A 23,630-nucleotide genomic window follows, 5' to 3' on the forward strand; every position below is an offset into this window, starting at 1 on the left:
TAGGGAACCTGCTTTAGCAGGATGGATTGGACTAGATGATCTCCTGAGGTCCCTTCCAAACCCTGTGATTCTGTGATACTGTAAAGAAGTCCGTCAGTGGTGATGGAGGTTCACATGCTTCTGGGTTTCCTAAGGCTGTGTCTAGCTAACCTCTGGGAAACTGTAAAGATGACTGAAACAACTCAACAATATTCTTCCAGTTTTACACACAAACCAGTAAAATTTTGTACAAGTAGTACATTTATCATTTTAAGCCCCCTATTTCACTGCTTCTCAGTGAAAGTCACATACAGTTACCAACATGCAATTTACAGTAGCTTTTACATTGGCAGTGAGTTTAACCAGAGGTAAATTAATTAATGAAAGCATTTGAAATATAGGCTTGTTTTATACAATAAAGAGTGTGTCATTGACCTATGTGACTTCTACAAGTCTAGCTGCATAGAAAACTACATCCTGAAATGGTTTAAAAGCAGATCTTTCTAATAAATGCAACTGCCAAATTTTATGCTCAGCAAAATCAAATGTTATGGTAATTAAGCAGCTTTCAATCAAAACCAGATTCAACAATTAAGCTTAAGAAAGACAGTGCCATGACCAGTATGATTTTCTTTTCCTACATGATGAAAGTATCTAACAAGCAAAGCATTCACCTTTTGCAAGTATTGTTTCTGTTTTGCTTGTACAAACTTTTTTCCCCCTCAATATTTTGACCATTTCAAACAGATGATATCTTGGCAATGTTGGTGGTGAACGTCTGTTGCTCTGTTTTGCAAGCAACATCCAGTAAGTATATGCTTCACAGAGTAAGGCAGAACAACCTCAGCCTGGAAAGCCTGTGCTGTGGTTTTACTGGTGCTCCAGACCCTGTGCCATGCTCCAAAAGCACCCGTGTCATTCAAACTGCTCCTTTAAGCAGCTTTGCAGGCTGATGGGACATGTCTTGGACTGGGAAGGAGAAGTGCCTGAGCATTTCAGTACCTGTCCCTTACCCTACAAACTTTCTAGTATTGAGAAGGACAGCATGAAAACATAGGAAATTCCCTTCAGAATACAAAGAGTTTCAAGATAAAAATAAAAGGTATTGATCTAGATGAGGAAAAGGTGGAGGGGAAGTTTGGTAAGCTCATTATCATGCAGATGTTTTAATAGAACATGATTATATGAGATGGTATCTAAGGGCTATAGTTTTCCACACCTATTTCTTTCAGTTCAGCATGCACATGTGTACCTTCAAAAAGGTTTTAGCTGTAGCAAGGGATTTCCTTCCAGACTATAACTGAGCTTAAAATCTCCAAGTGAGAAACTCTTGTTCATATACCTTTGGTCTCTAGAGAAACTATAGCAGAACTCAAAGCAAATTACCTTGGAAAGGCACAAAAAAATATCTTGTATTGCATCACTTTAACTGAACAAATTTAACTTCATCTGATTCCTATAGAAACTTTCTGTACTCAGACCTACTTACTTGTATAAATGAATAAATGCAAGACCATTAGCCATCTCCTCAGACTGGAGGTAATTGTTATTTGTATTTTTTTTCCTAGTGCTTTGCAGTTCAGATATTTATGGAGCATTAATAAACTTTTAAGTAACTATCATTCCTGGTGATTTTGTAAAGATAATTAAGAACAGAAAAAGCTAACAGCATGAGCCCTCAACTAAGTTCTGAAAATGTTCCTATGGCTCAATCAAATTTGACAGTCCATGAGAGATGTCAAGTATCCAGTTAAGATCGCATAAAATATTCTGTGACAGGCCCGGGGATGTACAGGGCTGACATTACTGTAAGAAGGAACCATAGAGAAAAGTATTCCATTGAAAATTCTTATTGCAGCTTTCTCTGTGAATAAAAAAAAACCTTTCTTTGCAGGTTCAGATGTGAAATATTTTATGCATTCTGTGCAAACATCTTCTGGACTACAACTGGTAGCTAGACTTCAGCATTACACTCTCAAAGATATAAGAATAAATAATATCTTCTAACTATGCTACCTCATCTTTAGCATACCACAGTCACACATCTTCTTTTTCCTTTTATAAATACTCTGCAGTGTTTGTGACACTTGGTTATATTCCAACTAGTTTTACCAGCATATGAATTTTCCAGGGGTATAGCAAAGATACTCACACAAATCTGCTTTCCTGGCATTTTTCATCCGTATGACTTTTACAGTGAGCAAGTTGCATGGAGAGGGTTCTGTCTGTTGAACAGCATACAAAATGCATGGGATGAGCATGCGGAAGAGACAGAACAGAAGCACAGTCAGAGATAACACTGAATTAAGGGTTTCAGTTCCAACCATTCAAAACATTTCTGAACTGAAGTTCTTCCTTGTGCATTGTCTTCTCCTTCCCAGAAGATTGCAGCCAGGTGTGGCCAGGGACCCAAAATGTACATTCAGTCACAGATCAAACCTCTGATGCCCTCCATTTTCCATTCTGAGGAAACCTGTGGTAAGCCACAACTTGATTTGTCTGACTTACTACCCAATCTTAGAGAAATGCATGATAGTGAGCCTGCTGTGTTATTAATAATACAGCTGACACACATCTCGGTCTGTGCAAATTCAAAGGATGTCATATATAGCCTCTGTATTTCACAATAAACAGCAGACAATCTAGCAGGGCAGGAATTAGTAACGATATCATGGTGTAACGATGCTGCTCGTCAGCTGGTTTATAGCCGTATAACTCCATTGTTATGTTTGACGTGGAGCAGTGCTGGCTCTCAGACAATGAAGACCTGAAAAGTATCTTCCAGAGACCTATCCCAAATTTCTCAGAAGGCAGGAGTAAAAGCAACAACTGTAATTATTTCTTTCTGAATAATTCAGCTCATCCAATCTTCCTTTAAGCAAGGGTCATAGGAAAGTATCAATGGAAATCTTGGGAAACCACCTAAATCTTGGTGATTATAAAAGGACATTTAGCAAACCTGCCAGAAAACTCAGAAAAATGTTTTGATTTCGTAACCCTCTCTCATCCTAAGCAAGGATTAGACAAACATGGTACTTAATAAAAAATATGGGGGCTGAAGGTGAATTCCTTTGTTCCATGGATAATTGTCTTTTTTAAAGGAATAAAAGGAGGAAAAAACTACACATTTAATACTCTAAATAAAAAAGGTAAAAAAATAAATCCTTAACAACAAAAAACCCACTAAAAAAGGACAAAAATCCCCTCAAAAACCCCTTAAAACCACAAACAAAAAATCAATAACCAAAAAGAGCAAAAAAGAAAAAGCAAAACTATGTAGCAATGCAACAAACACATATAAGAGACAGTTCATGCACATTACCTATAGAGCAGGGAATATCACTACAATGAATATGTAGATCAATATATAACGTGTCATCATTCAGTCCCTTATGCCCCAAAACTCCCACAATTTTTGAGAGCTATATTTAACACCTCACATAATGTTAGTTTCCTGGCTTTCCCCATGCACTCATTGACATTAGTGATACCTCCTCAGTTCCTCAGTGGGTTGTTTTATCCAGCCCAACTGAATGGAAGGACAACAGCAATATACCAAAAAAAAAATTAAAAAAATAATTTAAAAAATGTGGATATTTTCAAAATAGTTAAATTACTGCAGTACTAAGGTCTCTGCATTCCTGAAGGCCAAAACACAAAGTAGACACAAAACCCAAGCAGAAATCTCACTTTGCTCTCAGCCTTGAATCTGAAGAAGAAATCTCAGAGCTGAAGACACACGAGGTGGAACACCACCTTCTACAGCAGATTCCCTCTTCTGCCAAGGAGCTGCCTGCACAGCTCATTGCAGAGCCTCCTCTTTCCTTTTCTTACCAGACTTTTACTGTAGAACAGCCCCATCGTGGTCTTCTCTGTGTCTGAGCCAGACACGAAATGTGGCAGAAGACAGGTAGAGAGGAGTCTCAGCCAGGCAGCTTCTTCTGCTTTAAGCTGCCAGGAGCAAGCAGGCAGGCAGGTGTGTTGGAGCCTGACTCACCACCAACGCACCCCAAACACCACCACTTGAGCAATCCCGAACTCCTCCTCTTCCTCCTTACTGCCCTGGAGGTGAGTGCACACTGTATACCTGCACTCAGGTGCAGAAACCCAGGCTCCGGCACTGCAGAAGGATGGTCTTTGCAGCTGTAGTGAGAAGGACATTGAGATCTGAATGGGGTCTTCCCTTCAGTTACGGGCACCAAGCAGATGTTTTATACTTTTAAGCATCCCCACCACTTCTTGAGGAGGCCACAGTGCTTTTGCACACTGGAGGATTGTCAAACTGCAGCCCCTTGTGTGGAGGTGGCTGGTGCCAGCCAGGGTCCATTTGGCTGCCCAGGAGTGGGCAACAAGAACTTCTTTGGCCAAGGACATCCAAAAAAACTGTTATGCAGAGAAAAACTTTTTTTTTTTGTACCTTTTATTGCCTAAAGGCAATAGGTGGGTCTTTGTTTAAAGACACATTGGAAAGAAATTTTTTATCCCCATCTCACCTTCCATTTTCCTCAACTCAGGCAGTAAGTAAGCTGTCTTTCTGCCAAGCAGTTACTGCAGGATACTGCTGCATGAAACAATTTCCCAATCACCTCTTGAAACCATAAGAGTTTCCATTGTAAAGACAAGGTCATAAAAGCTCACTCACTTTCTCAAATTTTTTTTTTTTTGCTTTGTGCATGTGAATTAAGGTGCTTAAGGGAATAAACTCAAAGAGGATATATTTGGAAAATGGAATTAGTGTTGAAATTAATGTTAATTATTCCTTATGTTCTCACCTATTCTTTATGTCCTCACATTTATAAGGCTTCACTGTGCAGGATACTGTTAGGTGCCTTATGTGAGTAAGGACCACCATGTGAGGTGGTCCTCTGTCTCAATGAGGGAGTACATAAGAGGTAACAAAATGGGAGGTTTTTTTTAAAAAACATCATCCTTGCTATTATGAAATTTAACAGAAAAATATCAAACTGAAAATTATCTCATTTCACTTTGCAATAAATTGAGAACTAATTGATAAAGATAACTTCACAGACATTGTCATTTGATTTTCATAAAACATTTAGCGTTTGAAGATACTGTAACTTAACAACTAGATGCAACAAGTGTCATTAAACAGATTAAAGGATGGATAACTAACAGATCACGAAAACAGTAGTCAAAGGAAGGTATCCTCATAGGGAAATATTCCTTAAGAGATTGCAAACAGCTCAGTTTTAAGCCTACTGCATGTTTTCATCAATGATCTGGAATTAAAAAAAAAAAAATCACTATTGATGCCCTGTTTCAACTAGAGGATATAGAAATATTGGGGAAGCTGAAGGAAAGAGCCACAGAGTGATCCGAGAGTAGGAGGAACTCCCTTGGAGAGGGAAAGGCAGATTTCATATCAGCCAGCAGGACATAACACAGAGATGCCCCAATGCTGACTTGGGATGCAGCACAGCTATGTCAGTATAGTAATTAGTCATGGTTAGAAGATGGGCTAATTAGCCCTGATGAAAAATAGGGTTAATCAGGCTCAGGCTGTGTCATGCACCTTCTGGTCTTTTTTCCATCCTGTTGTTAAGTTTCCCCTGTGAACCAGACAGAAACAGCTTCCATCCTGCTCTGTGTTATTTCCAGCAAAAAGGTCTAGAAACAATGGGAATAAACCCACAGATACCTCTGGAAAAGATCCAGAGGGATCCCATGAGCTGATATTCTACTGCTTGGAAGCTGAGTCACAATTGGAGGGCTAATAATTGAAGGGCTGAAAATTGGCTGCCTCACACATGGAGGGCTAATAATCTATATTTAAGCATGCAATACTGTACCTGGAAACAGGGTTACACTGTGCCATTTCAAGTGTTTCAGGTGCATGAACACAATGAACGTGCTCATAGGTGAAAAACACGGCCCACTCCTGCTCTTCCATCACCCAAATTGCACTGAGATGCATCACCAGCTGTTTTTTCCACAGGAGAGAAACCTTTTTCTCCCATCCATTTCCTAGAACTTTGTTCCATACGAACATATTTGTCACTTCGGAGTATAATCAAGACTCTGATCTCAACACCAGTTCTGCCCTGGTGACTCAGTCTGAAGTTCATTGCAACAGTAGGAGCCTTTCATTATCAAAATGAAGATAATCCCAAGCAATTTTTGAGCTGCTGTACCAGCCTCTTCATGTATCACAGCTCCACAGTGCAGGGCTGCTATTGTGAAAGGCTGAGCTTGTGATCTGCCTGTGAGGAGAGCAGCTACCTTCCTCTAGAAGACTCTAGGATTTTTGGTGAGGAGGAATCACTCTCTCAGGATAACCCCTGCAAAAAGACCATTTGCAGGCAAGTGTTGAAGAGTTGCAGAAAAAACCTGCAAAAAAACTAAACCAAACCAAAGCAAAACCCCACACCTGGAAGGGAGCTGAAAAGGCCCTCTTGCATTGCTGTACTTTATGCCAACAGCTAGCAGCCACTTCCCATTTTATGAAATACTAGGAGAAATTGCAAGGTAAACTTCCAGGAACAGTCAAGGCAGGTGAAGATGAGTGAGACAAGACAGGCAACAGCAATTCCAAGAGCAAGTGAAAGGAAAGCTGGGCAACATGATTACTACTTAGCCTGAATATAGGTAGTTCAGCTAGAATCATTTGATCACGTGAAACAGAGATGACCTAATTCAGGGGGATTTTTTTATTGATGGTGAAAACTGTATAGATTTTTACAACACTGATAGTAACTTAAGAAACTTATTTTCAAAGATTAGTGAAGAAAACCAGTCAAATAAAAAATTCATAGTGGACAGACAATCAAATCAGAGATGACAGCTTTCAGTGTGTCAATATTTAAGATAAGACCACCAACACAATGGATTAGCTATTTACCAGAGAAATTCCAATTCAAGGGATTGCCCTTCTGCCAGACAGAAGTGTATAAATACTGGTTTTATTCACATTTTAATGTGCTACATATTTCACTATTATCTTACACAACACTATTAATTTATTCAGAATATATATATATATATATATCAATTGGTAAAGAAGGTAACAAAACTGAACACAAAATTGTTGCTTTTAAGTTTGTTTTGGGTTAAACCACTGGTGAATTCCAATCTGTTCATCTGAACAGTCACGTAAATAGGATGGAGTCCAGCACGTCCTCAGGATGATGAGAATTCTACTGCAAGTAACACTGTCAATCATCAAACATCTTAATCTCACCAGATAATATACAACCCAAGAAATACCACATGGAAAGCTAAAGCTAGTAGGTGATGGCTAATAATCCCGCTGCTTCCTTCGTGCCACTGCCAAGCGCAAGGCCCGAATTATCAACTCCTCGTTATTCAAGACGTTGTAATCAGTCAGTTTCACCAGTTTGTCAAAATTCCTTTCACTGAAACACACCTCCCTTGTCGTAAATGGGGAGAGGATACTGCAGACATCAACTTTGCCTTCAGCCATCTCTTCAGGAGTCCTTTCCACACCTGAGGGATATATCAAAAGGAGATGCACCAATAAGGTTTTGTTGTAGGATGTGGGTCATATCAGTCATTTAAGTGATTATAGGTAGAAAAGGGAGATTTTTGGAGTGAAAGAGATGATTTCCTGGAGGGATGTAAAAGTATTCTAGTAACACTGTACTCTTCAGTCTCTGGATCAAGCCTCAGTCCAAAAATTACGCAAATCCAAACAGCTAAGAATGAGAACAATATTGATTATCAGCAGCAGCGCTTGTAGACCACACTTTGAACAATATAAAGTCTTAGGATAATAGAATCATAGTGGTTGGAAAAGACCTTTAAGATCATCAAGTCCAACCATAAACCTAACACTACCAATTCCACCTCTAAACCATGTCCCTAAGCACCTCGTCTACCCGTCTTTTAAATACTGCCAGGGATTTTGACTCCACTACCTTCCTAGGAAGCCTGTTCCAATGTTTGAGAACCCTTTCAAGGGAATAAGTTTTTCGTAATATCCAATCTAAACCTCCCCTGGTGCAACTTGAGGCCATTTCCTCTTGTTCTATCGCTTGTTACCTGGGAGAAGAGACCGACTCCCACCTCTCTACAACCTCTTTTCAGGTTGTTGTCTAGTCTTTGTTACACAAACTAGAAAATTGCAAGTAAAAGGAAAATAAGATACTCTTGTACTGGATTAAATAACAACCCTCTCACCTAAAGTTCAGGAGAAATAATGACACTCAGAGGACATAGTTCATATTAAAAACAAAGATCTCTGTCCACTCAGTCCTCTATCTGAGAGACTACTTTTAAATATGTGAACAAAACCCAGATGAACAGGCTTACCATCATAACCTCCAGAAAGTTTTGTCTCCATCTTTGTTTGCAAGCAGTGGTGCATAACAAGTGCATGTTTGTAGAGTCTAACAGCTTGTGTTAACTTACCACCCTTCCTGTATGTATTTTGGGAGTTTAACATCACACTATCTCTAGTAAGCCCTGTGGAGTAAATGCTTATTTTCATCTTGAATGTATTAGAAAAGCTTCCAGAGTTCTCACAGTTCAGACAGACTGACACGGGCCAGTTATTTTTGCCAGTGATGAGACTCATAATGTCAACATTGGAAAGAAGGTCAGAGGTGACGAGACGTTAGATATGAAATGGAGAGGACATGGTAGGCAAGTGACTTTTAATTAAGATTGCTAGCCACAGATGACTCACCAGGAGCTTTATATTTCTTGAAGGTGTCATTTACTAGGGGGAAAAAGAGCACTGTTGGAGCTTGCGGACTGTCAGCATCTTCAAACACATAACACTCCTTCAAGTTTTCCCTGTCTTCCTCACTTATCTCAATTTTGGGAAATGGGATTCCTTGCCCCGAGATGTACTTAGCAATCTGATCCAGAGGCTGGATGAATTAATAAAACAAATAAAATTAATACAAAGAATCAAAATTCAAAAAAGTTACATAAACCTGGATTTTTTTTAAACTCCAGCAGCTATCATGAGTATTCCAAGGCTTGGATCTTCCTTTGGGAGGATGTTAAGTTTCAGACAGAAACAGCCATAACCACACTAGACATTGTGGCTTATCTTATTTTATGCATTGCTTTAGGCAAAACAAGAAAACAGTCCATTTCTTTGAGCTTACAAATGGAGCCAACTCCGATGAAACTGGGGGAGGCAAGGGGAAGGCAAAGAAATTGCAAAAATGGAGAAGGAACAGACCAGTCCAGGTTATCCTGTGTCGTTGTCTTGACTTTTTCATTATTTACCACTTTCCGAATCCTTCTGTCCTCTGCCTAGTTTGTGATTGTTTGAGAATGACTCCCTATTAACATTTATCAACATACCTTATGATTTTATTTAAAAAAAAATCTTTAACAGCCATATTTACTATGGTTCTCTGTTTACCTTTATATAATTCTTATTATGTGTGAAACACTAATTATATTATTTTTCATTATTAATCAAGTCCAGCATCAGCCAGTACATTTCCTTAAGACTGATATGAGATAACCAGGCCTGGAGACACACAGGTTTTCCTATTTAATTTGTTAAAATAGTCAGGACTTTCCATTGCCCCTGAAACTTGTTCAGTTCAAGGATAACCAAAATCAGTATCAGAGCTCCAGAACACTCCTCAGTCAGCTCTTCAATTCTTAGGGCCACTTCAGTGAAGACCATGATGGTTTTAAAATGTCTGTATCCATCACTGTCTTCTAGTATCCTTCTTAGTTACTAAGGAATAAAATGCCTAATAATCTAAACAATAAATCACATAATAATAATCTAATTCCCATTCCAGTACTGGAAAGTTAGTTGTCTTAACTGACAAGTGCTAGAGATCAAAAGAGCATGACAGAAAAAATCTCAGATATAGAATCATAGTGGTTGGAAAAGACCTTTAAGATCATCGAGTCCAACCATTAACCTATCACTACGAATGCCACCTCTAAACCATGTCCCTAAGCACCTCATCTACCCATCTTTTAAATACTGCCAGGGATGGTGACTCCACCATTTGCCTGGGCAGCCTGTTCCAGTGTCTGACTACTCTTTCTGTGAGAAATTTTTCCTAATATATAACCTAAATCTCCCCTTGTGCAACTTGTAGCCATTTCCTATCGTTCTGTCACCCATTCCCCAGGAGAAGAGACCAAGACCCACCTCTCTACAACCTCCTTTCAGGTAGTTGTAGAGAGCGATAAGGTCTCCCCTCAGCCTCCTCTTCTCCAGACTCGACCATGACTTTTCTTACCAGTGTCTGGGACCCTCCACTGTAATTTAAATGCAGGATGACATCCACCTCCCTCTTCGATCTCAAAAGTGGTGGGTAGCTGGTATTGATGAAAAAACCAGTATCCACCAGGGAGAGCTCATCATCTGCCGTTTCCATCAGTTTATTTGGGAAGGAGTCTATCACTGTGTCTGAAACACAAATATTTCCCTTTACAACAAATAAAAAACAAGATTGACTGCTCCTCTGCAGAAAGGTAAAGAGGGAAGAAAGGAGAATTTTGCCCCCCATTTTCCCTGCCTTTCTGGGCTGACTCACTAGCAGCACTGATTTACAGGAGTAAATAACACACCATAGCTTTTTCTTTCCTTCCTTCCTTCCTAGACTCCTCAAGCAGTTTTGGCCCTAAAAGGGAGATCCCTCCTGCCTTCTCAGGCTGAGCTCACCTTGCTCACTTGAACACAATACCCAGACAACCAAATTAAATTTCACCACTCAAACCCTCCAAAAAATGAAATGCTGTTCAAATCTGGCTTCCATGTCTTCCATCTTGGGAAGGGAGAAGTAGAATTTCAGAAGTCAGTCCTGTCTCTTCCTCCTCATTGGAAAATCTAAATGGATTCCCAAAACTAAACCTCCTCAAAATGTTACTGAAAAACATGCTGTGTTACTGTGCCTTTCCAGGTAGAAAATCCTTCACTCTCCAGGTATTTGCTGTGCATCTGGAAGCCTCTGATAAAATTTGGATACTGTGCAATGGTTGGGCGCCCTGTTAAGACATCTCGCAGAGCAGAGGAGAGGACACTTGAGGGAGTGAATAGACATGTGTCTACCTCATAGGGATTCATGGCCAGAAAGGGTTCTTCTTCTGTAAGAAGGGAAGAAGATTGGAGTTTAGGACAGTTTTCTGAAATGATCAGTATTTAAAACAAAATGGAGTAACTGATAACCACAGTTGTCATTATCCCCCACCCTGAAGGTAAATCAAACAGTTATAAGACCTTAAGGCCTATGCTACCAAATAAAACTCAGCATTATGCAGTGAATTAAATGACAGCTACCTGCAGGCAGCAAGCACCACCTCCCACTCTAGGCTTCCTCAAATGATGTCCATCTCTATGGCAGAATGGGGTGCAGGGGAGATCTGAGTCCCAAAATATATAGGAGGACAACACTGGCCTTTGAACAGGACACCTTCAGAAAGCATGTGAATATCACCCAGCTGCAAACAGTAACTTAAGTTAGGAGGCCGGTCGCTCCAGGATCCCTGCATAATTAACAGCAAAAGCAATCTTTCTCCATGGGCATTTTAGTGGAGAAAACAGCCCTCTGCAAGAGATGTTTACTCTACCCAACAGTATTAGTGGCCAAGAAGGATCATATCCTCATTTAACAAACTTAAGATGTGTTCTTAATACAACATTATTTTTACTTGTCTGATGGAGATTGTTTTTGTGTCTATATATCATTTAGAAGAAGACACAGCTTTGCCAAAGCTTTGCCAAAGAAGCACAGTTTAGTTCTAAATCAGGCTGAAAAATTTCTTTGCTGACATCTTTGCTTTGCTTTCCTCATCTCTCTGTCTCCCTGACTTTGAGAGCATTTCTTTAGGCATTAGACCTCTGCACAGAATATAAGCAATATATACTGGTGGTAAAAAAACCCACAAAAATATCTCACCAATATCTTTTACTCTGTCTCTGGTCCATCTATACCAGAAGTCTTCTGAATCAGTAGCCAAATTCCAGACATACATCACGTCTATGGAAAATATACTACTCCACATGCCTGTAATGTGAAAGAGAGAACAGAAACTGACTGATGGAGTAGTCTTAGAAGAATTTTAATTGATACATGCCTTCAGTCCTTCCCCTTGGATTCCTCCTTTCTGTCTGGATGGATATTGTCGTGGGCATACTTCCTAAGTATGTCCTTGGTAATGCAAGCTCACACCTGTTCAACCTGTTTGCTGGTGTCTTCCCAGGGCTGTCCACCATGGACCATGTGTTCACTCATGCGAGCTGCCTCTCAAGCAGGCTCCCTTTCCCTCTAGGCAATAGTCACCTTGCATGTAGCAGATCCGAGTCTCTGAGAGCCTCTTCACCAGCCTTCCCATAAAGAATTCACTTCCAAAATGTTCTGCACGAATAGATGCTCCGTATTTCAGGAGACCGACTTCATAAGGAGTGAACTCCAGCCACTCTACGGTGACAGCAACCAGATCATGAAAAGGCAATAATGCATTAAATTGCTAAACAGAAGAGTACTACAGAGAAGGAACAAATCAAGAGAAAGACACTGGCTAGTTCATAATGTGTTGCTTTCCAGTAGTATTGACCTGAGAGAATATATCTTTTGATACAGCAATCTCCAGCAGAAAAGCCCTGGTCTGAATGAAACCATAAGCATTCTGTGCAGATAATCTTACCCAAAAGTATGCATTACTCATGTATATTTTGTTCCCATAAGAGCACCAGTGACAGAGAGCTTAGCATTCACCTGGTGTCATGTACTCAGCTTCTCATATTAAACAAATACTGTGAAAATTAATATTAGAGGAAACAGTGATTTTCCTGCCACTGGACCCAAAAAATCAAAGTTTTCCCTTTAATTGTTCAAAATAAGACCACGTGGAACCATCATAAGAATTAGTTTTTGTTACAAGGTTTTTGTGACCAGCAGAAATTGTGAGTTTGGCATATTCTGTGGTATAAATATAACTTTGCTTCAGGCAATGTAGAGAACTCAAATTCTAAAGACTAAACATGATTATATTTTTTAATTTTAAGTGTTAATCACTATTATGTGAAATTCTAAAAGTCTTTCATGTGATTGGAAGTAAAGGACTATTGTATTATTAAAGCTGATTACATGCATTTAGTCTTAGTTCAGATTACTTGAATTATGAAGTTGTTTAGATCAAAACCATTACCTCTGAATGCCTGAGCACTGTATCTGGACTTGAGGTTGATGGCCACATAGATGGGCAATGGGTTTTGACCATTTTCCACAGCCTGACGTTGGTCCGAGAGTCTATGCTCATTTTTCTGTTTTTGATTAAAACATTAAAGTTATGAAGTGAAAAACAACTTGTGCTTGAAATCATGTAGTGTGAATTATGAGCTTTATTGAGGTCCTCCTTCCTGTTCTCAGCTCACTGGATTGTGCAGAAACATCTGCAATATTCCAAACTTGGCAAGTATCCTATAAGCAGAAGCTACACACTATGCATGTTCTCAGATTTTGAGATACGCAGAGAGGTTGACTGTAGATTCGGCAAGCAAAAAAAAAAACATTGCCAGGAAGAAATATGTGGCTAAGTGAAAGGTAAAGAACTTCCCTTGGCTAGATCTCAGGTAACAGAGTTTATAATATTTTAATATATTTTACGAGTGTATTCATGTTCAACAATATATTCCATTGCACACAACAGTTTAAAACTTCCTTGTATAAACATAAACCAGAAGGAAGCTACTTAAGTTATACTATTTCTAAAGTACCAAAATACCTATCACTCTTTCTTAAGACTTTATAACATATTTAGAGAATGGTCTTTTCCACTATTCGAATCATCACCACAGGCAGTCTCTAACTAAGTCACTTTATCAATGCATATATTCATTTATGCTAATGAAGTAAATTATTTCAAATTTTTAAGTGCCTCTTCTAATCAGAATATTTCATGCCCAAAGTGATTAGTTTACATTTCAAAATATTTTTTTTCCTCAGGATTTTTCTTTCTTTAAGAAGAAAGGACACCTTTGAATGCAATCCCATGGCTCCTTCAGTTCAAGGGTAACCTTGCTCTACAGCAACAGTAGTACTTTAATAATGGCTCTGAATACACAGAATTTAATCAACCACTAGTTATTTGTACTGAATGGCATTCCAGGATTTATTTTCTTCTCCTTTATAGCTCTAGAAGTTCATCAGGTTTCTGGAAAAAAGGAGTAATACCTTATCATGTAGCATGGATTCAATGACAAGCCCCCAGAGGTCTATGAAAGAAGTGTTATGTCCTTCTTTAGTCCTCTCCATCAGGTCATTGTAATAGTACTTAAGGCAATCCAAGGAAAAACAGCATATCTTGGATTTGGTTACTTGCTTGCGAGCTTCCTTGATTGCATCCTCCAGATATTTTTGTGACCAATTAGCATCCTCATATAAGTTTGCCATTGTCCTGAAGAAACATTAGAAGAAAATAATGAAAGAGAACTAATGCTGTGGTTTGGCTTCAGAGAACTTTTGTGCAACGTGTTTGCCTGTTTCTCAATTCATATGGGGTTCAGAACTGAAAATTAAACACACCTGAAATACTCTCATTTCAAAAGCAAACAAATGCTCTGAACTTTCCTGGTTTTGATGATAAAAGTTTATGTGGGCTCAAAAATCATCTGAAAAATTCAATGGAAAAAAAAAATCTGCCCAAGGCTATTAAATACAAAGATTCTACAAGTCCTCAGAAAATCCATTTCTTGGAAGGTGGGAAGTATTCTAGGGAGCAGTCACCACTAGTTTGCTCTAGTCTCATATTTGTTACCAGTATCTGCTACTGACTCCTACCAGTGAGAGAACTGGGCAGTTCCAGGTCTTGGGCATGTCCTGGTATGACCATATCTTACTTGTATTCTTACATAGACATCTACACTCAGATCTCCATATACATACGGAGAAGCCAAAAGAATTTTGGAAAATGCTTAGACAAACCTGCCATTAAGGTTTGAATTTATGTAACAACTGACACACAATTCAGTGCAAAAAAATTTTCTCCACTTCTAACCAGGTGTAGAGGAGTAGAGATACCTGGAACCCACATAAACTATTTCAAGTGTTTCCACTGGGAGAAGAGAGCACTTTATAGTGAGCAATCATGGCTGCAGTCTCTCCAAGGTCAGCAACTTGGCATAAATTCTTCTTCCCATCTTTCTTCTATTTCCAGTCTAAAGACAAATTCATTGCATTCAGTCTAAAGTATAACTGATAAAATACGGGAAGGTAATAGAGCATTTAGATGAAAATATCACGCACAGACTAAATCAGTGTGGTGATAAAAGCAGTTGATGAAAGTGACAATTGATCTCTTATTCAGTATGTTTTTTTTCTTTGCTTTGGGTGGACACAGAGGACATGGTGGGGAAAATAGAAATGCCTTTGATTTACTAAGTGCCATATAAACTGATGGTGCTGTGCAAATAGTCAACAGTATTAACCAAAGGAAGTGCAAACATAAAGCTTGTTTGGGTCATTCTCACCATGTGGTACCCGATAAACCACCGATGTAGGAAATGCAGTCTAACAGATTGAGTTTCTGGAGACCCAGCAGACTGCCATACATCGCTGTCAGTGATCTCGTCCCTCCCCCCGTTGTTGTGATGGCCACCACCGGCACCTGTTCAACACAGCAAGGCAGGAGGAGCGAAAGTCATGAGTGTATTGGAGACAGGTAATCCTTCTTTCTGCGGAAATCAGATAACAGGTTAAAGGCACCGATACTAACAGTGACGTTATTTGATGCAAAAAGGATGTGATTGTTGCAAAAGGCTTCTGTTGCCACCACCTGACTGATGGGAGAGGGAAGGCTTCTGTCTTACCCCATTCAGATCGGGCGCACAGCTGTTTACTTAATATATAATTGGAAATCAACATCATCACCCTGGAATTCTTCTCGAAGTGTATTATTAGAAGCTGTCATAGAAAATACAGGATTTACTATGCCGGAGCAGATTAGGGATCCATGATTCTGTCTCTAACAATGACCAGTGCCTCAGAAGAATGCACAGCACAGTGTAATTAGCCTGACCACACAATAGCTGAAGTCTTCTTGGCCTCAGGCCATTAATTATTTTATGTCCTGAAGCACAGTCATCAATAGGACTTCCCCCCTCCAACAAGTGTAATTGAAGAGACAGACTATTCTTCTCCTAATCTTTTCCCAATCTAGTACACCCTTTGCTTTCATTGCTGTCTTGAGTTGCGTGCATGCTTACATGTCTTATGGAAAATGCCTATTTATACCTTTTAAGTATTAGCTTCTAATTTCATCAAGTTATCCATTGTTCTAAAGTCAACGAATAGAGCTTGAAGAAAATATTCCTCCCATTCTATGAAATTAAAGAAACCCACCAAAACAGATGTACTTCCTATCCTAAAGTCAATAAGAACTTAGAATCTAGGAAATGTAATACAATAATAATGAGGAAAAATCTGATAATCTTAACTAATATTAGAATAACTTTTAAAAGTTGTATTTTGGTTTTTACATTTTCTAACCTTTTCATTATGAATTAATTTTTTGTAATTTTTTTTTTTTTCAGTTCAAACGTAAGTCAGTTAACAAGGTACAGGGGATTTTTTCCACAATTTTGAAGTTAAATACATGAATAGGAGAGACAGACTAATTAGACCTTTTCAAAAGACAGCTCGTGTCTTACCATTTTTATCTTACCACCTCAACCACTTTTCCATGTGTCAAGAAACTCTTAGACAGCTATGTAAAGATGTTCTTTCCAACTTTCTTGAAAACTTTATTTCCTATTTTATTCTCTGCTCTGAAATCCAAAATATGATTTTTTATTTTTTTTCAAATCTGTATCGTAGCCACAACACTATTTCAGTTGTGAGCTAAAGATGATTCTTGCTCTTGGTAAGTGTACTTTTCTGATTTTCAAAAGCCTAACTAGGCATAAGCAGTTACAAAACTTCTGACTGAATTATGGAGGCAGGAGCAGGGGCTGCAGTGATAAAGCTACACTTTTAATCAGCTATTTCATCTATACAAGTCCACGATGCTGTAAGATTCACTCTTCTTTTCCAGCTTGGTTTTATTCTAGCAGTCAGTTTTCCCAACAATACACCTTTCCTGCTGCAGAAACCACTCAAAGTATTTTTCTTCAGTTGTCTGTGTGAAAATTTTTGCTTCCTCCTCTCAAAATCCTTTTCAAACACCATGACCACCACCTCAACTCTGTTACTGAGCTAAGGCACACTATTTCCCAGGCAGCATCTCCCAGCTGTTCCGTGTCTGCTCACTATAGATTTTCTTCCTGACACCCACGAGCAATATCAAGAATAAACAAGAATGGGTTGAATTGAGGAGCTGCTGAGAAGTTTGGGGGCTGTAAAAGCATGATCCTGCCTTCCCCACTCTGCTGCATGAATCAGCTATTGCTTCTCTTGCTCATCTCTTGCCCTAGGTGGCCAGGCCTGCCCCAGAACAGCAGGATTAATTAAACTGGTTTTTAATTTATTTGTGGTTTCAATTTGTGAGACAGGCTCTGATCCCCAGAGAGGAGTTGCCACCAGGGACTGTATTGGCTTGCCTCATGCTCTTTCAGGTCCTCCTCCAAATTAAGAATCTTTTTCAGAGCAGCAGCAACATATTTCTTCCTTTTCCGCAGGAAGTCCTGCTCTTCTGTACACAGGCTAAATCCCAAGCGCACATCCAGGTCTCCTGAGCTGTAATAGACAATGGGACAAGTCAATGCACATTTCATTTTTAGCTGATTTCAAGACCTGTAGGGCAGGTTGTCAGTAAACTCCACAAATCATCTGTAACACAAGCCATTTCCAAGTCTGCATATTGACCAAGGAAGAGAAGAAAAAAAGAACATTTCTATTGCCAGCAAGGAGTAGTAGCAAGGAAGAAGAAGAGTTTCCAAGGTGCTTTACACTTCTTGTGAACACAGGCACAAAGACAAGATACACAAACCAGGCAAAGATCACCAAAAGGGGTAATTTAAGGAGTAATTTTTTCTGTACACATTCCTTTTTGTCACTCTGACTTCCTGGAAAACTCAAGTGATGCCACCATCACCTATTCTCAGGCTTTGACAGCTCACTAACAGTATTTAAAGTGGAGGTCCTAATGAGCTATGTGGTGGAGCTTGAACTGCAGACTAAGTCCTGCAGCAACACCTCCTGCCCAGCCTCTGTCCTGTGAAATCCAGCCTTTCACCTGTGTGCTGAACAGATTTCTAGATAAGCATTTGCAAGTTTCATACTGCAAATATATAAGAATATCCACCATTTTTTCCACATGGGCAGCCACACTGAATTTTTTCCTTAAGAAATGCAAAGCACAAGCCAAAGAATTTGCAGAAAAAAGGGTACAAAACCAATCAAATGGCAGCTAATGTTCTGTGCCTTGAACAACACAAATTAACTTATTACTGTGAAGAGCACTTAATATTGACCAAATCTTCTGGGTCACATCACCCTCTGGTGGCTGCTAACTCTATCCTGAGTGTTATTTTTACCAATAGTTCACAAACCTGAATGTTTCAAGGGTTAAATGTTAGTAAAATCTTTTCTCCAGCAGATTTGGTATATCACAACACAGTGTAATTCTGAAAACAGAATAAGGTCAATTGACTGACCTTATAAAAAAACCCAACTCTTTTAGCTGTAGATTAAAATTTCTTTTGCTCTACCTATAAATGTGTATCTATTAGATTTACATTTCAATGTATTGTATTACAGGCTGAGACTGAGCAGGTAGCTCCCCTTCCTATGCTCTGAAATGTATCCCATACTCTAAAAACCCACCTTGTTTCCCCCTTCTGGATATCACCCCATAGTAAGGATGCTGTGAACCATATGCAATTTTCAGCTGTATCATAAAATCTCATTGTCTTCAGTTTTACCTATCACTGGTGCAATTCTGTCTCTGCAAATGGGTTGGCAGAGATGCAGTTAGTCAGGTCTCAGCTCCCATTCTGCTCAGTGAAGCAGGAGAAAGGGCAGAAGCCAGGCTGCCCTATGTTTATTTTGGTAACTTTGCAAAGTTGAAGAGGAATAGAGTTTATTTCAGTCATAGGCTGATTTACTTTGAAAAAACCTACCAAGGCTCATAAACTTATATTGGACTGCATGATCCTGTAACTGCAGGAGACTTGCACTTACCTCAGGCACCACGTGAGTACAGGACAAAGCACTCACGCAGCATGCATTCATCTCTCCACCTACCATAGAAAAAAACCTAGATAACTAGTTTACATCCTGGATGACAAGACAAAAAGAGGCAATCTTACCATTTTCTTGCTGTCAAGGACAAGTGAAAGGAATTATCCTAGAAATCCAGGAAATAAAGCTAATTACCACCAAATTTTTAAACATTTCTTTCCTTCAAGCTCCGATAGCGCTCATTCAATAAGAGAGAAGATTCTCAAATAAGTAATTCATACAGCTAAGAACATTATTTTGGTACAATTAACAGAAGTCTCATTCTGGAATCAAATTCTCTCTTATCTAACAAGCCTGTCTGTTTGGGGCACTTAGTGTGCTACAAGCTTTCATGTTACACCACCTCACAATGTGCCCATTTAGAAGGAGTAACAAGAATGAGACAAGTTACATTATTTAAAAAAATAAAAAATAAAAAATATGAATATTTAGACAAGTTAAGATCCAAATTAAGCTCATATTCTGGATTTTATTTTTTTTTTTTAATTACTAATGATTCTAGAATTATCCCAATACCCAAAAAGAAATTTGGGGATGCATGTGTATGTAACAGTCATTTCTGTTTCTTGAAACCACTTAATTCTAATTTTAGGATGCAGGTTTGCAATGATTTTAATATTATTATAATTACTGTTAACACTTGCTTCCTTAAAAGTGAATACAACAGTCTTATTTTTTTTTAACATTTTCAATAAATAGCTGTACAATTATAACACTGAGATTTTGTTCACTTGGTGACTTTATTTCTAGCAGGACAACATTAAGCATATTTTGAAAGTATTTATTTTAAAAAGTTGACAGCACTCACCTCTTCTATTGTTATTTCTTTCTGCAAAGGGAGCGAATTCAGAGGGAAAGAAAGGACCCCCGTCTCTGTTTCATTTTTATCTGCTAGCTGAAACAATGTAAAAAGAGGTAGGGATGAGCACATGAAAGGTTTGTCATCTCAAGAACTTCAACTAAGAGGGCTAGTTCAGTTCACTGGTTACACTAATTTCTTCTTCTAATTTCATTGAGGTTAATGATAACAAACAGACGGGGAATGTACCTCTTCTGGTAATGTGATATCCAGTCTCGTCTGATCATTTATGACACAGTGGAATACAATGATCCTAAGGCTGGGGTCAGAGTCCAGCAAAATCTTTTGGCTTCCTTCATGGGATCTTTTCACTGTAAATGTAAGCTCCTGGTCTTAAACACAGAGGCAGGAAACAAAGAGAATTTTAACCTTTCCAAGCAAACACACACAAATAATAAAATCTGCTTCTACTCTGCACACTTTCTGTCTGATTTTCCTTACATCATGGTGATTAAGTAGACTTTGGGTGGCTGAAACAGATTGAAAACATTTTAGTGGATCTGTATAAATCATTAATATACAGAAATCACATAATTTTAGAATACTGGAGCATGCTATTTAGTAGGTGCTTTCCATGAATAAATAAAAACAAGGTTTAGATTTAAAGGAGTGTCAGTTTAAAGGCATTTTGGATTATTCACATTGAATAACAGCGTCATTTATTTTAAGTCAGTCTGTTCTGATTCATCATATACATTTTATTGTATGTCGTGTTTGCTAATAAAGTCAAATGATTCAAATCCAAAAATCAAGCCGAATATTTGACACGTGCCTTCATGTCACCATAAATGAAACAACCTGTCAACCCAAAGGCCACCTTCCTTGTACGGAAAAGCTTTTATGTTTACAGAGAGATCGTGTGCTGCTCTCTTGCAAGATCAGGGCCAAGAGACATATAATTTTAGGTCACTAACCTTTCCTCCCCATGTTACACTTCAGTCTGGAACTTCCTATAATGCAACTCAGCCATTGCTACCATTTTCTTCATAAAGGTCAATTTTCCATTCACAAATTATCTCAAACTAGACACAATTTTTTGAGATATGCCCCATGAGTGGCTGTATACAAGCTACTGTTTATATGAATCAACTTAAAGACTAGCAAAGAGTTCTGCTATATGTATTAGAGCTACATGTTACAGGCAAAGTCCTGATTTGGTTGTGGTTTGCATTTTGTGGAGACCCCTTTGATACAATTTTATTTTAAAATAAATTTATAGATTTAAATTTAGGAGCTTAAGTTTATTATTTTTGCTCAAGCAATATTTTTTTTTCTTTCTTTTTTTCCAGAAATGTGAATGTGCGGAAACTTTCTACACACTCAAACCCCAATTAAACATACAGGATAAGATTTGTACATATTAATTTAATTATAAGATAATTTTAAATAAAGATCCAACTTAGTTAAAAATTTTCATTTTGAAAAAGCAATAAACCAAGAGAACCAATAAAACTTTCTCCAAGTTTTTAATTCTAGTATATATGGCTCTATTTTTGCATCAATTAAGATTTATCTCAGAACTAAATACTTGACTAACCTGAATTTTGACAGATACAATCTTTCTGGGAGGCGGGGCATGGCGAAACTAAGTAATGTGTGACACAGGTAAAGTAACACATGCAACAGATTATTAATTTTTTCAACATCTGTTATAACTACTGAATCACAACACAAAAACAATAGGTTAATGAAGCAATAACCTCACTTGTGGATTGTTGCTTCAGCTTCCGCGGATCCACTCTAACCTCCAAACAGGAAACCTCGCGTGCCTGTAACAAGAAAGAATAAATGACGATTGAGAGAAGTGTAAAGTCATTGTAAGTGATTCATACTGCTCTCAACCAACACCTCTAGTTGATCAATGAGCAACATAATTATTATCTATTACATCTTCAGATAACAAGAGGGCAATAGTGACATGATATTTTTTCTAAGTTTGAAAGTTAAGAGGAACAACTCATGAGCTGCTTTAACTTGGAGAGACAGTCAAGTAAAGATGATGAGATCTATTCAAAATAATAGGCATATTAAGATATGGGACTCTTCTGATGAGTGTTTTGTCACTTTCTCCAGTAACCCCTGATATTCCTGGGTGTAATGTGGGAACAATTGGTAGGAAATTCAAGTTTATACAAGAAAGTGGGTGGCATATGCATGCTGACAGCAGGCTCGCAGCATGCCTTTACAGAAGGTGGCGCCACACTGGGAAAACAGTGATTCTTAGTGTCAACAACAGATCCTTTTTCTCAGCAGGACAGTGTGTGGCTGATAGTACTGGCTTTGGGACACAGCTCAAAGCTTCCAGAGTTAAAAATCAGAACACTTGTTATGCAGGCACAGGGAAGATTGTAAGAAATATACATTACCACTAGTACTCCATTAGTAATAATGCTATCAGGATAGTCCAGACTGAAAAATAAAATGGAAATTACAGGGTCACGGGTGGGACAACTCAGGTAAATATTTAAGTCTATGAGTTAACACATTACACATTTTTCCCCCTCATCAACTTTGACATATCTGACTTTAACATTCTCACTCAAAAATACTTCAAAGCTTTTATCAAGCATAGTTCTAGATGATGACCTGAGTTGCAAGTTTTTCCATCCACCCATGATAGAATACAAAGCTGGGTTTTTACTCCTGTGATTTGTTCATACTCGCTTTAGTAAAACATGCAATGCATTCTGATACGTGAAGCTAACATATGTGTCTCGATTTTCACAATTTTCTAAAAATTACCATAACGGCGGAAGAAACTGTACTCACCTCTACAAAGTTATTTGCAAAATGCACATGAGATTTTAATATATCACTATATGTATAGATGTGTTTCCACCTAGGGGAAGAAGTGGGTTCATATACTGTATAAGCCAATTTTTACATTCTTAAATACTTCTTCCTCAGAAAAATCAGGCAATGCCTCATTAAGGATATCTTATAATTTACCATTTTATTAAATTGCAGATGTCAATTCATACAGTAGCTCAGTAACCTAGATTAGTCCAAAGGGAATACATACAAACATACATCAAATTAAAAGGATTGAGCACCAACTCCTCAACCTGCTGCAGACAGTATGAGCTGTTTATGTAGACTTTACAAGCTATGGATCATACACTCTAGTCTTACACAGTTATATAGTTGAAATATGTCTTTTATCTCAGGTGAAGCCATACACTTCCTTTAAAATCAGATGAATGACGTTATGTCCATTTTAAGAGGTTTATCACAACTATTAGATTTCAGTATAAACATACATGAACATAGCTTTGTAAAACTTCCCATGACAAAGAAATCTCACAAAATTTCAAAGCTCATCAACAGTTTATAGTTTAATTTCCAAATCAGTTTTCTCCTTTAAAAGAAAAAATACGAATTGGCTAAATACAGAAATTGGCAGAATTGGCAGAAAACTCGGGAAAATATTTCCAGTTTAAAAAAAATTAAAAAACAATCTGCCTCAAAAAACAGTTATATACTGGAAAAATGAATTTTACTGAAGAATTTGGTAGGATCTTTTTTTGAAAGTATATTCTAAAAGAGACACAGGAACATTGGTCAGGAATGGGCAAAAAATACTCAGCATTTCTTGTACAATTCTCAGTACATTGAGTGCACGTAGAGAAATGGGCTTAAGTACTACT

The 23,630-nt window shown here is 38.3% G+C and overlaps 2 protein-coding genes across 2 annotated transcripts in view; both read right to left on the reverse strand.

Annotated features, from left to right (window-relative positions):
* LOC104523618 (cytosolic phospholipase A2 epsilon-like) overlaps positions 1 to 3,840 on the reverse strand; it is a 26,679-nt gene extending 22,839 nt beyond the window's left edge. Inside the window, exons 1-2 of the mRNA XM_010166265.1 lie at positions 3,814 to 3,840; positions 2,132 to 2,204 (exon numbers count right to left, since the gene is read on the reverse strand). Coding sequence (XP_010164567.1) covers positions 2,132 to 2,204; positions 3,814 to 3,840 — 100 coding nt within the window. The remainder of the gene's footprint in view (positions 1 to 2,131; positions 2,205 to 3,813) is intronic.
* A 3,394-nt stretch (positions 3,841 to 7,234) lies between these two features.
* Positions 7,235 to 23,630, reverse strand: part of LOC104523615 (cytosolic phospholipase A2 epsilon) — a 34,487-nt gene continuing 18,091 nt past the window's right edge. Inside the window, exons 7-21 of the mRNA XM_029084562.1 lie at positions 22,350 to 22,392; positions 21,689 to 21,752; positions 20,173 to 20,315; positions 19,933 to 20,019; positions 19,193 to 19,230; positions 17,483 to 17,618; positions 15,416 to 15,552; positions 14,121 to 14,343; positions 13,096 to 13,210; positions 12,228 to 12,365; positions 11,844 to 11,951; positions 10,840 to 11,031; positions 10,185 to 10,354; positions 8,645 to 8,831; positions 7,235 to 7,443 (exon numbers count right to left, since the gene is read on the reverse strand). Of these exons, the coding sequence (XP_028940395.1) occupies positions 7,235 to 7,443; positions 8,645 to 8,831; positions 10,185 to 10,354; positions 10,840 to 11,031; positions 11,844 to 11,951; positions 12,228 to 12,365; positions 13,096 to 13,210; positions 14,121 to 14,343; positions 15,416 to 15,552; positions 17,483 to 17,618; positions 19,193 to 19,230; positions 19,933 to 20,019; positions 20,173 to 20,315; positions 21,689 to 21,752; positions 22,350 to 22,392 (1,990 nt within the window). The remainder of the gene's footprint in view (positions 7,444 to 8,644; positions 8,832 to 10,184; positions 10,355 to 10,839; positions 11,032 to 11,843; positions 11,952 to 12,227; positions 12,366 to 13,095; positions 13,211 to 14,120; positions 14,344 to 15,415; positions 15,553 to 17,482; positions 17,619 to 19,192; positions 19,231 to 19,932; positions 20,020 to 20,172; positions 20,316 to 21,688; positions 21,753 to 22,349; positions 22,393 to 23,630) is intronic.

The sequence above is a fragment of the Antrostomus carolinensis genome, unplaced genomic scaffold (assembly GCF_000700745.2).
Source record: "Antrostomus carolinensis isolate BGI_N321 unplaced genomic scaffold, ASM70074v2 scaffold6504, whole genome shotgun sequence".
Classification (NCBI taxonomy): Eukaryota; Metazoa; Chordata; class Aves; order Caprimulgiformes; family Caprimulgidae; genus Antrostomus; species Antrostomus carolinensis.